Genomic DNA, 14309 nt, shown 5'->3' on the forward strand with positions numbered 1-14309 from the left:
CACTGCCGTTGACGTGTTGTCGCACTATCGACGCACACACACGCGCGGCCTATATACGCGTGCGGAGAGCTAGAACGTCTCTTGGACGCGCCCAGTGCGTTTAGCTGCACAAGCAACGAAACTGGAGTGGATGCACTGCCACGCCCTTCCGCTCAATCGGGTTTGCTGCTGTTCTCCGTGGATTCCGCTGCTGGCACTCTTTCAAAAACAATCGTGTGCGAACAACCACACCAATGTGGATGTACTGTTACCAATGGAGAGGGAAGTTAACGTGATCCCCATGCGGTTGTTCAAACGGTGCACGTTGAACCACGGCCTCGTTGGAACAAAGTAGCGTTCTGTAGCGCGGCCGTGGTTGAACATCTGTTCGTATAACACGGCTAATTAAAATGCCGCGTTGCGCCACACCCATGGCTGCATACATATTTTGCCCATTCTTCATAATCGCACTTTCCCTCGCTGCCACCTCGCCAGCTGTTTTTTTTTATTTATTGTTGTTGCTTTAACTATAAATGGCGGCCACATTACGGGTCGTGCCTGCAGAAGTATTCTGCATTCACACCGCTCTCCCTCACACCTTTCCCTCTCTCTCTTCCTCGCCTGCATATCTGTATGCGCCATCGCAACATCCATTAAATGCCGTGAGATTGCGGCGAGCATCTTGCACCCAGACTCTTTCCGATTCGTCGTGCGTCGGTTTCCAAGTGGTCACGCTTGTAAGGAGAGGCGCTTATACGTATCTCCCTAATCTGTGGATCCATTAGAGGATCGCGTGGCCGTGGAGAAAGCCTCGGTGCCATGGCTTAAGAACCCCACTAATGGCCCCCCGTACACTCTCGAAGTGATTTAGCTGCCACCTTTTTTGCACGAGGCTGGCATTTTTAATGAGCCGAGAAAGCATTATAGAATATGTGTAGCTTACGGGCATACATACGTGCGCGCATATACCTCTTCGTTATACATGGGTACGTGTATTGATAGTCGTGGGTGCGTAGGCCGAAACTAGCGCTAGAAAGTCAAGTCCATATGGAGGCCTGTTGTTTCGTTTTCCGTCAACGGCCCTTGCTTTTTTTTTTTTAATCTTATAGTTCTCGGCCCTGAGATAGCGCTTGTCACGCTGTATGTTGAATAAGCTTCGTGGTGTTATCGTTTTGTGTACTTGCGTGGACAACCTCCAGAGGAGAAAGCCGTGGCTAAATAAGTAAAGCATAATGAGAAAAGAAAACGCGTGGCCGCACGCACGCACGCACGCACGCGCACACACACACACACACACACACACACACACACACACACACACACGCGCGCGCACACACGCACACACGCGTGCTTACACACACACACACACACACACACACACACACACACACACACACACACACACACACACACACACACACACACAATTGTGTTTGCGTTTGTGTAAATGGGTGCTTCTTCCTGTCCGATGATTAATCAGTGCAAGTGCAACTGCAAAAACCCACATTTTAAATCGACGCTTCGGCTGGGGATTCTCGATAAAGGCATGTTGCCGGCCGAAATATCGAATTACATGTAATCTTGTTTCCCGGGTCACTCCTCGTGGACTCGCTCTTATCTCTTTGGCGTCCCTGTGTTCATGGTTTCGTGGTATCGGTTTGATCGCGACCAGCTCTCTATAGGTTAGGTTTAGCAGCAGTTAAGCGTGGGTATAAACACGTATATGCATATGTATGTATACAGCCGTGGCGCAACGCATCACTCTAGCTTTTATCAGCCTCTCGCGCTGTATATTACAAATCGTCCGAAGCGGCAGGATGCACTTTTTTCTGTGTAACTGCCTCGACTTTCAGTTTTCCCAAACTGGTTCCTCGATGTCCATCGTATATATCGTAGCAAGACGGGCTTACCGAATCGATTAAGGAGGCGCCGCACGACGCTTTTCGGCTGTCGCTCGAATCGCGTGACGCGATTGCGAATAGCCTTTTCTTTGTTCGTTTCTTTTTTGTGTGTGTGTTTATATATTTGTGCGTGTTGCAATGTCCCGTTTGGATTTAAGTAGGATACACGTCGTAGATAAAGGCCGGGGGGGGGGGGGGAGCTGTCAAGCAGAACTTACAAAGCAAAAGTGTGTACAAATTAAAAAAAAAAAGGAAAGCAGCGCTTAACTCTGTAATGCGTGTACAAGCTCACGTTCGGACTTGAGCTCATTCGTTGCACCTTCGTTGTTCACGAACAAGAAAGAAACGCTTTCAGTTTTTCCCTCGTATCGGCAGTGCGAGGTTACCTTTCCCCGTCCCTATAAATTCGTTAATTTAATTAAAAATCCCCGCTACTGCCCTCTTGCATTAAAAAAAAGAAAGAAACACCTTCACACTCAGGCCCTCTATACGCAGCACTCAGTGCACTGCGAGTTTAACATTTTTCTTTTTTTTTATAGACGAATTCCACCGGACATACGTCACGGAAATGCGGTGGCGCTGTCGTCGGGCGTTTAGTTTCGCGCGGTAGGCAAAAGCCGCCGTGCCTACCGCAGTTGGTGCTGTGTTTTCGCTGGTGCGTGCGCTGTTTGTCGTCGTGCAAACAAGAAAAAACGGTGTAACGACGAGCAATGCCACAGTTATTTGCACAGGAGGGCAGGAGAAGGATGGAATAAGTTTTTTTTTCATTAGTTGTTTACGAAGACCGTCGCAAGAAATTAGCGGCAGCTGTAAAACGCGAGAAATTGTCTCCGACGCCGGTTCATCGTTTATGTTTTGGGGCGGCTTACCCAGCAGAAAGGATTAGCCTTGTCAAGCGGTTGTCATTGTAATGTGCAGCACCGCATTTCTTGGCATAAACCTTGTGTGGAGGCATAGCGAGCACGTTTACGTTGTGGATAGCACTGTCATATATGCGGAGAATTCTTCACGGTTGCCATTGTTGATATAACTTTTTTACATTGTTGATATAAGTCTTAGACGCGCCAAAAGGGTTTCATTGTACTCGCGTGAACTAAAGCGTGGATCGGTCATGGCGCATGTGTTTCTTTCTGCTTGGGCACGGTTCATTAACACAGCCGCGACTTCGACTATGCTTTTCCAAATCTTATGCGGCTGCGATGGTACACCTGGCAAAAGTGTATCGTGCAGGGCTGTTCTGGCTGCTGTGCGCTTCGCGATATGTCCATATCTGTCAGAATTCACAGAAAAGCAACACTCGGGAAACTTGCCGAGTGTGTTTACGGGCTGTACGCGTTTCGCGGTCTCGACTTGAGCGCAAGGAGGGAGCCGCGGACCGCGGTTGACAGACCTGACAGGTACGTAGCCGCCTTGTCCACAGCATGTAGTTGAAGCATTATCGCAAGCGTGTCACGGATGAAAGTGTCGCCGAGATCGTCCTTGCATTAGGTAACAAATTAAAACGTACACATGTGACCTAGACTGTCGCAACGGTGATGATATTTCGCAAATGAGTCACATTCCCGCCGTCAAGATACCTCATGTTTTGATGAGGTTCACAGAGCTGGAGCAACACGTCAACACGATGTTCATATCAGAGTCCCTCTTACAGCCACAGCAACTTCCTCTGTTGCGGCCACCGTTTGTAAACATGCGGGAGGCGCCCCGACGCGCGGTGCTCGGAGGCAGCTTTTGCAGCTGCTGCGCCAGTTGTCACGTGATCATAGAGGGCGGTAGCGCGCTTCAAGCTGGGCCGGCTGGGCGGAGCCTACGCGCCGTGACGTCGCTACAAGAGCCCTGAATATATCGACGGCGCCTACCGCTGTTTACAAACATACAAGTCAGGAGGGGGAGGGGTTGATCGTCCGTGGGGAGGCAGGAAGCATGTAGTTGGGTTCTCAAAGTAGCTGCCGGCGATCAGAGATGGTGACGCGACTGTATAGCATAAACTAAAGTTCGCTATGATAAAAGCTGTGGTTTAAGCGTAGTGCTTAAATTGATATTCTACTTGGAAACTTTTGCGAAACTCTTTGCAGGGAAATACGCGTAGGATGTCGTGAAACGGATTAAGAGGACCCATTGCTGTGACGCCGCTCGACTGTGGCAATATTATGTACCGTTCGACGAGAGGGAGACAAAAAAAGTCACAACGACCTCGAATTACGATTTTCGTCGCCAACGAATCGTCTCGCGTACAGGTTTCGATCAAAGTGCATACATTTTCCTCTTGTGTATACACTACGTTGATCTTTCAAAAGTACGCTTAGTGAACACAGACAGAACCATAAAGAAAAAAAATACAGGACACACGGCGTCGGGCTAGATTGGTACTAGGTTGATTGTAGATGCTAGATTGATTTGTTATTTGCTTTCCGTGTCCGTTCGGAATCCTTCGTGGGCGGCGCTTGACGTGTTGCTCCGGGATCGCGATGTCTGCCGTTTTTCCGACTCCGCGGTGTGCGAGCCGCTCTGTGCTCAGTGCATATCGTGCAAATGTTTCAGCCGCGCGTCTCCTTGGCTGGCAGAAATACGAGCCTTTTGTTCCAAAAGCGGCAGCGCGAAACGGTGCGGGCGCCTCGTTTCACAATGCGCGATTTATACGGGAAGCGCGCAAAGCACGTGTTTGCACACCGCATTCCTATAGTCTTTGTCGTCGTCGTCTTCGGCTGCTTGGTGTAGACATTTTTCACAGTGTCTGCCGCTCGTGAGCCAAGAGCCATATTTGGCTGGGCACACTGTTTAGCGTAGGCACCCCGAGCACTGCCGGTGAGTCATCCGCTCGCAACGCAGCGTCGCGATATCTCTCGGTGCGTGTGAGTGCGCTTCTAGAGGAGACTCGCTGGCGTGCGCGCGTGCTTTGCTCGGGCCCACGTACTTTTTATCGTGCGGGATGATTTTATAATTACAGCTCCTTCGCACGGCCACCTGAAGGCCGCTAAGCTTATATAGAGGAACATATTGTCGCGAATATGGACGAGTAAAACGAAGACCGGCGAACGTGCTTGAAGTCCCGAGGTAGAAAAGGAAAAGACGACGAAGTGGAGACCTCTGACTAGCCGGCGGCTCCCGAGCTCACCTTCACGACCTAATAAACCCTTACAGCCTTAACGGTCTCCTTCGAGCGTATTAGTGTATATAAAAACGCGTTCCTGGGATTGAACACATTGCTATTTCCTTTTATATTATTTCATTTAAATTCAGAATAATAAGACCCGCATTACGCTGGGAAGTAAAAAAAAAAATATTGGGGTCTCCCAGAAGTTCCATTTAAAAAAGCAGGCCGAATTCATCGGAACAATTCATGTGAGATGTACAAACTGTACGTTAGTTGCATGTATAGGTACAGGTTTACCGTATGGTAAGGGTTGATGAGTAAGATGCCCGCTGCAGCATGCTTTTCGCATGGCTGTGACGTCGCGCTGCTATAAGCTCGAGGTGGCGTCTTTGTTTTCAGAACCGCAGCGGCCTCACTTCACTTGCGGCCTTAAAAACGCCCGTAAAGTTAGATTCATATGCAGGGCAAGTAATCCGACGGGACCAAAATTAAGCCGTAGTCCTCCACTATCGGATTGCCTCGTGATCACTTGGTTGTTTTCGCGCGTGATGCTCTAGATGTTTGATTGTCATTTTTTTTGTTATTTTGGTTTTTCGATTATCAAGAGACTTTGTGGCTTGTCATTTTCTTGATGCATGCACGCCGCGGCCTTGAACGAGAAGGGGAACCGAGGGGCTCGTTTTTTCGTTATTCGTAACCGCTTGAAGCCGGCCGACAATGAATCCAACGAAAACACGTGGAAAGTAATTCGGTACGTTGAATAAAGTACTTGAAAAAGAATTAAGAGGAAAGAAAGAAAGTGAAGTTGGACAAAAACACAATGCGCCTCAGTCCGAACCGAACCAGCATCTTCCGCACCGTGCTTCCGCATTTCGCATGCCGTGCTTTCTATCAGTCAGCTATACCTCGCATCCCGTCAAGTTTCTTGGATGTTTGTATGTGTATATACGATATATTCGCCGTGGAATTCTTAGCCAGCGCCACTCTTTGTCGTGACGGGCCAATGAACTTACTCCCTACAGAATAACCTTATAATTGACTCGCTTCACGCGACACCTGTATAGCGGCTCTTGCGTAAGCGCTCGCTTGTTTCTTTGTGGTGAGGCCGTTTGAAGAGCACAAATATCCGTCTTCAGGTGGTGGCATCGCGTGACCGTGTTCATCACGCCGCGCGCAGCCGTTGGACAAAGCACGTCATATGTCACTGTACTATGTTTTCTCGTGCGTTGCTGAAGAACTATACGAGCGAAGCTCCTTTGGCTGAATATCGCTTGTAATTGTGTTCGTTCCTCTGCATACTCTTGTTTATATGTGGCATAAAACCTTTACTCGGAACTGTCACTACAACGTCCCTTATAGACGACTTCGCATAAGACACATTGGCGCCGCACCTTGGACTGTTAAACGAACGTTGTCTTAATTTTGTATATCGCGACGTGAATTTTAATAGGGTCGCGAAGCGTCGAATGCACCAGCCCAACTATTTTCATGCGTATGCGTCTGTACTGAAGCACTGTTCGTTTAGTTGTTAAAGATAGAATACGGCGAGGTAGCAGTCAAACATGGCGGCACCAAAACCCATCCGTGAAATAGTCTATAGTTTGTTTACGGCGCTCAGATTGTATACATGAAAGGGAGAATGACTTCTACAAATACCAAGACATTTAGCGCCTGATTGCTAAACAGACGCTCCTCGCTGTATTTTATTCGTACACCGTATCACTGAGTGTATACGGAAGGAAGTCGGCGAGCACGCAGATTATTAAGCAAAGAAGGACTACTATAAACGTTAACGCATTTAAAGTTGCTCTGTATCCCTGTAGAGCTGTAGTGTGGTTTGTGTCCATTTGTATACGCTGCCGTGGCACTTCTGGGAACGGAAGGAAGTTGGCGCAGCACGGAGTGTTCGTCTCTCTTCCGGGTCTTTGTTTCCGGTCCCCGCGCGCCGGCTTGTTACACGTATACACGCTTGATGTATGATGCATATACGTGAGTGCTTGCACGCGATGACCCGCGTGATGCGCACTGGGCAGCGTAGCTGTCTGCGACTGACGTTCTGGCTCGGCCCGCTCGTTTCGTGTTGCGGGATCGCTTTTGTTTTCCCCTCTATAAATATAACGAGCGCGCCGCTGCTAGCTGCTGCCTTCGTGCTCCTCATTCATCCCCTGCCTGCTTTAATGTGTCGACCTGTGACCGCAGGTGTGACCGCAGCTCGCATATAGCTGACCGCTCGCTTAATAAAAGGATATCTATAAAGAGAAACACCACATAAACTTTCGCAAAGAGCAAATTGCGTTGACGTTCTATAAAATGTGCCAGCATACTTTAGTGCTTCCAAGTTCGATCTGAAACTAGTGGAAAGTCTTTTGCCGCTACAGCAATTTCTGCGTGAGTGCTATCGAGGGGCTTATATAGACGCTTTTGTATAGTAAACTGCATGACTTCAGGAAGGCAGCAGAACTTGGGGAGGCTGAACGTGGGAGGGCGGTCGCGCATCTGAACTCAGCCAAGCACTGGTTTTGTCTCCAGGCGTCATAATAATGTAACTCGGGATATCATCGAAACATGCACGTACGCAGATCGATCATGTGTAAGTCTTCTGTCGCGTTGCATGTCACATATATTTGAATTGCTGAGTTTTTTTTTTTTTCGGTATGTGTTATCACGTGTCGTATATATATGTATGTGCTGCTCGTGCGAATAAAAAAAAATTTGGAGGTAGCTTGAGTTTCGCCTTCAAGCGTGGAACGCGATAGCATGATCAGACCCCGTTCTCCTCGCTCTCTTGCCGGGGCTTCGCTTCTCGGTGGAGACACCTCAAACCTGCCGCGAGCAAACGAACGTCCGTGCGCGTGACTTTAGCCGTTGTAAACGCTCCTATGGTGCTTGCTGCAAGTACAGTTGCGAAATGCCCACTACGCCATAATTCATCATTTTGCGAAGTACGGCGAAGTGAAGTATACCCACTACGCGTCCGAAAGGCTATAGCGCACCTACGTATCTGCACACTTTTACGCCAAGAAGGTTTTAAGAAACTGCTGGAATGGAAGTTATGCGTGGAAAGTGAATACAGGCCTCCGCCATAGTACTCCACGCGCGATATATCGTTAACATACTGCGAAGAAAAAGCAGCGTTCGCCTCGCACGCGACACAAATTTAATATCGGGTAATTTTCCCGGACAGATACTGCTCAATGGGTGTCTTAGTGTCACTGGTTTCCTTAAAAAGACTTCAAAGTCTTCTTAACAAACTTCAAATTTTAGTAGAGATCAAATTACCAATAATCGTCGAGATATATTACTTTTGTCTGGAACAGCGACCTCTCATTCTATATTTAGGCTAGCTTTTACGTTAGCAGAACAGACACACTGTCTCTGATCGGGCATCCCAAGAGAAGGCAGCGTTTTTGAAGTAAACTCCAGGCAAATGCTGGCTTCACATCTGCTGCTAAAACCTTGTGAAAGCTTCCACTCCAGAATTTTTTTTAAAAACCTCCTTGATTGACGCTGTGGCTGATGATGATGGACAATTATGGCTGAACGCTTTGCAATGGGTAGACCATTAAATCAGCCACTCGTCGTACAACTCACATAATGTGACGCCTGGTGCGATTCCAAGCTTCAGTCATGCAATAATTTATCTGTTAACGCGACTCCTCTACCTAAATGATGCCTTTGTAAGGTTTTATCACGAAGCGTACACTTGCAAGCGCGGGCGTGGCTCTGCGGTAGAACACCTGAGTGCCGCGCAGAATGCCTGTGTTCGATTCCGGCTCGAACCCTTGATTTTTATTCTTTGGACGCATCGCGATTTTTCGCTCACGGACAACGCCGCCGACGCCGACTTTGAAATTTCTGCGACACGTGCTCTTCAAGACTGTCGTGAAAAAATTTAGCTGAGAGTCAGTGCTTGTATACGTTCGTGAGTCATTCCGTGTATTCGCGTTAGCGTGTAGCGCCATATCGAAGAAGTCAGTCTTTACCAACTCGTCCATTTGTCAGTTTCACTTGACTTCTCTATAGCTAGTGCCCAGTGCTAACAAACTCAAGCGCTAAGAGCGCGTCTTAACGCGCCCCCTTTCGTCCTTCCTTTTCTCCGTGCGCAGTCGTCGTCGTCTTCCGACGTCGTCGGGCCCTGCCGCAGCATGAGCGGCAGCGGTGGCGACGCGGCCCCCAACGGCAGTGCCGGGGGCGCCCCACCATCACTGCCGGCAGCCGCCATGACGTCCTCGACGAGCTCCAACGCTGGAGGCGGCGGCTCGTTGCGACCCCCGAGCAAGCTTCGACGTCCCACCACCCTGACCAGCTCGACGGCGACCACAGCGGCGACCACGACGACGAACGCCACGGGTCCGTCCCCCATGAGCAGTGGTGGGTCGGGCGCCAGGACCCCGCTGTCGGCGGCCTCTTCCATGTCCGCCCTCAACGATAAGTCCGGTGAGAAAAGATTTTTTTTTTATTGTGCAGCCAACGGCAGTCGTTGTTTGTACTAGTGTGTCTGTGTGCGCCATTAGTGACATGCACCACGACTGAAAATGGGCTTTGAGTGCTCGAAGAGTGTCTTCATCCGATTGAAAATTTGATCCATGCACAAGATGGAAATTATGACCTGTATTTAGCGTGGTTCGAAACAACTATAAAAAAAAAAAGAACTTTCAGTCCAACTGTCACTAGCGACAAAGGACTTTAAGGTATTTTTTTGTACTTCGCTTTCCATATATATATATATATATATATATATATATATATATTTAGCTTCAAGTAATAATGCATGTGAGACTAACCTCTTAAGCTGATCGCTGGGGGCTGCCCTAAGGGTTATCAGATTGTTCGTTTTTTTTTTCTTTTTGATCATATGTACACCCGTGAGCAAAGGTATACGGACCACGGGAGCGCGTGCATGCTGACATTGCCGTCTGCGCCATCTAGTGGCGTGCCGTCTGCAGTCGAGAGCATGGCCATGGCCTCGCCGCCGGCTAATCATGGCATGGCTGTGGCCGCGGAATCGCCAGAGCAGCAATGCTGTCGACAACGCAGAGCTCGCCTGTGACACTTTGGCAGGCGGCACTTCGGCACGCGCTCCCGTGGTATCTATACTTTTGCTCACGGCTGCACGTTCTTTCCCTTCACTTTTTAAGCAACGTATGTATCGACGGGGTTAATTAGACTGTGGAACACACGCCATCATGGCTACTAGAGGCGGTGAAAAACACTACTGTAGTTTTTATATAATGCACATATATACCCCATAAAGTGGACGGGAGGATGACCGCCGCCGCAGCTCAGTGGTATATAGAGCACCGGACGCGTTATTCGAAGGTCGCAGCTTCGGTCCCTGCCGGCAGCAAGTTATCTTTTCGTCCACTTTACTTTCTTCGCACTTACATCACAAGTACCACAAGTAACATCCCCCACACTTCCATTGGCTTTCTTATCTGTTAGTTCTAATTAATGTTGTGTCTAGCAAAGAAAAACGAGCCCTTGATACTCCCGTTCCATCGACGGGGTTGTAATGTTTGCAAGCATGCTCTGTGGATATCGGATCTGTCGTCTCAGACAGCACTATATAGACACCGTGTGCCGTAGGGGGCCCTTCGTTCTCGTACCGCGCAAGCATTTTTTTCAAATTCTGGTTGAATCCGATTTCGCCCCGAAAATTCGCCTTGCCGAATACGAGCCCAAATGGTAAAATGCGACGTATGCTGCGTCAATAGATGCCGGCAGCTTTTGGCACACAAAGTTGTCGGTTCGCCTCGTGCAGCTGCAGATCGAGCTATAGCGGGGCTCTCTTATTCGAGAACCACTAGTCACGCGCCACCTAACTTAAGTGGGGTTAAAGAACTGTCACCGAACATTGCAGCAGCGCAAACGACGAGTCACGCTTCCGAAGCGCGATTGTCTGCGAAAGATGCGCTGCAGTATTGCCCGCTTTTATTTTCTAGTGCACGCTGTTTAAGCTTCTAAACCTTGTATGGAGCCCTTCACCCGGAAGAACATATGCACATTTCCCCTCCCCGTGCTCCCCGAAGGAACGGTTTAAAAAATAAAATAATGAATGAGAACCATTTTACGTCGAGCTAGGAGGTGTCAATGACCTCTTTAACGAGCAGATAAAGAGCGAGGCTTTTGACAGGCCCACGGTCATTGACCGCGTCTTCCTGCTCTAAAATTGCATGTGCCCGTGTCGTACTCGCCCAACATACTGGTGACGTTTATTTATTCATTTTATTCCCCGACTTCATGGTTTAAGTAGTCGCTAACGCTTATATAGCTAACCAGTGCATCTTGGGTGATTGCTATAGGCCTGAATAATTACTCGAACTACGTTCACTCAGTCTTCTTTCTCGATAGGTTTTGTGGCGGTAACAATTCATTCAATTTCGCTATAGCATCACGATTTTTTCTCGGCATGGGCTTTTTTTTTATTTCTTTACTCACGGAACGCTGAAAAGACGAGGTGGACGAAGTACTCTCTAAAAAAATAGGTGTCCTCTGACTCTTTATTTGCTTCACATGTGGCTCTCCGATGTATAACTCTCTTTAGGGAGGCACGCTGACTCTATTTAGGAGAGTCGTGCGCCCCACGACTCTCCTAAAGAGAGTCAACGTGACTCTCTAAAGAGAGTTATACATGGGCGAGTCATATGTGTAGCAACAAAAGAGTCAAAGGACACCATTCTTTTTTTTAGGTTGTACGTGCGCAGCAAGCACGCTCACTTCTTTTGTGCCGCATTTTCTGACCCTCACATGACCTTGAAGCATAGACGTTTAAGGCTTCCTCATTTAATAATAATAATAATAATAATAATAATAATAATAATAATAATAATAATAATAATAATAATAATAATAATAATAATAAATAGAAGAAGAAAACAAAATTAAATATAAATAAATTAATGAAATGGTGGCGAGTTTTCCTCTGCGAAAGTTTACGTAGTGTGCGAAACAGTTAATGGAGCGAGGCATAGACGTAGTGTGTAGTGCGTGTTGTTTATTACATTGTTAAATGAGGGCACACCCAACATATGAGCTGGGGCCGGCATTGTGCTTAGAGTAAATACGATAGTCTTCACAGAAACAAAAGGCATTTTTAAAAAGATTATTTAAAGTTGTAGTATCAGTTTTATTGGATAGCTCGTATGTACTAATTTACACCGCTATGTGCATCCTTTTCTCCCCAGTTTTATCACGGAAAATTTTTTCCTTCCTTCTTTCTTTTTTTTTTTTGTGGCCCGAGCACCGAGTGATACTCTGGCTAGACACAGCATTAATTAGAACAGACAAGAAAGCCAAGGAAAGTATATAGGGGTTGTTATTTGTAGTATAATTATGATATAAATGTGAAGAAAGCAAAGTGGACGAAAAGATAACTTGCCGCCGGCAGGGACCGAACCTGCGACCTTCGAATAACGCGTCCGATGCTCTACCACTGAGCTACGGCGGCGGTGATCCTCCCGTCCGTTTTATGGAGTTTATATGTGCTTTTAAACGTAGGAGTGTTAGTCAGCGCCGCTAGTAGCCATGAGGGCGAGTTTGGAACAGTTTTTCTGCCAGCTGGCGTCACGAAGCACGTGATCTTTTTACGAGCTGGCAGCTGACCAATTCTCGCGCTGGTGAGAGTTGTCCGAAAACCCTGATAAAAATAAAAACGCATATAAAAAGGATTAATTGGGTTAAGCTCAGGGTTGTAGGTATATGATAGAGTGGACATTAACGTTTGTCATAAATTAATATTGGAGCCATGTAGTCAGTAGAAGTTAGTGTAAACGGCAATAACATCTCAGAAACTCATCGGATGGGATTCATTGCGGCGCATGAAGGATCAGATCTCAACCACGCACTTCTATCTACGTAACTTCGGCACCGCCCTAAACACGAACGCCGAAAACGTATACAGAAGGAATGGAACCGCTGCGAGTGCCACTCTTAGTCCCATAAGTCTTGCATTAGGGTTGCTTTAGTATTTTTGTTTCTTAAATGCTGATCCAAAAAGCTGGTTCATTAGGTTGGATCGTTGGGCATGTTTGTCTATTGTTCTAAGTAAGGGGTTGGCAGCAGTGCCAAAAGAAAACAGAAGAAATCGAGACGAGAATACAGAGACAGTTGATAGTCCAGCATCGTTCCTGTTATACTGTCTTTATTTCTTCTCTCGGTTTCTTCTGTTTCGGTGCTGCTGGCATTCCCTTACCTAGAACCAAAATACTGACCGAAAAGCTGGTTCTCAAGTCCCAGTGCGCTTCCCATACAATGTTTTGCTCGAAGAAAGGAGCCCACGTCGCGCGAGGTGGTAGTACTGAGTATATCTCGAATTATATACCGCTCTAAAAACGTGCCACACGTACAAGTGCGTGCTTTCGGACTGCAGCTTGTCCAACAAACTAACAAACAAACAAACAGACAGACGAGAAAGAATCATCCGAGCCCGTATTCGGCCCATGGCGATGTGAGAAAGCCCGGCGGCAGCTGCAGCGGGGACCACCGACGTCGACGGGCAGACAAGCGGCGATTAGCATACGCTCGTGTCTGCAGCCAGCGGGGGAGATCGAACATCGCCTGGAGGACTCCCTTCTTTCCATTTCTTCGCCGTATGTCGGTCAGGGAGGCAGCCTTTAAAATAAAGAAAATAAGTAAAGAAAGAAAGAAGCAAAGACAGACTGCCGTCGTCGTGACAGGTGTAATGCCGTGGTGGGCGTTTGCTGGCTCCTCCTCCATTTTCTCCGATCGGCAGCCGCTTGCCGTCTGAACATCTTGAATGCTTTTTGCGAAATCGGCATGCATGATGGGAGCTGTCGCGTCGCGGTTTTTTTTTTTTTTTTCTTCGAAGCTCTTGCTATGCATGCGCGATCGGAATGAAGTGCCGATAGACAAAATAAAAATAAACGACGCCCCGAAATTCGAGGCCTAAATGTCCGTCTTCCGGCTTTCCGAATATTCAGTCAAAGTATTCTAAAAAATAAAACTGGTACGAAATTAGTGTTTCCGGTTCAAGTTACGTGTTAGGAGTTATCATATATTGCATGTGATATTGGAGCATAAGTTCGTTTTTACACCGGTGTCAAACATTCACTTTTGATCGCGATCGGGCCTGATCCGGATCGAATTTCTTGATCATGATTGACCTCCTTTACGCAAGCTGCAGAAGGGAGCCAATCACTGTTGAGCAATTTGGTCAGGATCGGGCTTAATCGCGATCAGCGGCGCACCGTGTGACACCGTTATTAGATAAGGGCCAATTAACTGTCGGAATAATTAATGAAAATAATTGACTGAGTTTATAGAAAGAGCAGACGGTTTTCTTGTGAGCAGCTTGAATCGCTGCGGCATCTAGCGGA

General features: G+C 47.6%; 1 protein-coding gene across 2 annotated transcripts in view; it reads left to right on the top strand.

Moving 5' to 3' along the window:
• LOC119390188 (CAP-Gly domain-containing linker protein 1) overlaps positions 1–14309 on the top strand; it is a 108251-nt gene that overhangs the window by 40765 nt on the left and 53177 nt on the right. For both annotated transcript variants that reach the window (XM_037657751.2, XM_037657752.2), the window contains exon 2: positions 9081–9411. In XM_037657751.2, the coding sequence (XP_037513679.1) occupies positions 9120–9411 (292 nt within the window). In that variant the 5' untranslated portion in view covers positions 9081–9119. The remainder of the gene's footprint in view (positions 1–9080; positions 9412–14309) is intronic.

This window comes from Rhipicephalus sanguineus, chromosome 4, assembly GCF_013339695.2.
Source record: "Rhipicephalus sanguineus isolate Rsan-2018 chromosome 4, BIME_Rsan_1.4, whole genome shotgun sequence".
Classification (NCBI taxonomy): domain Eukaryota; kingdom Metazoa; phylum Arthropoda; class Arachnida; order Ixodida; family Ixodidae; genus Rhipicephalus; species Rhipicephalus sanguineus.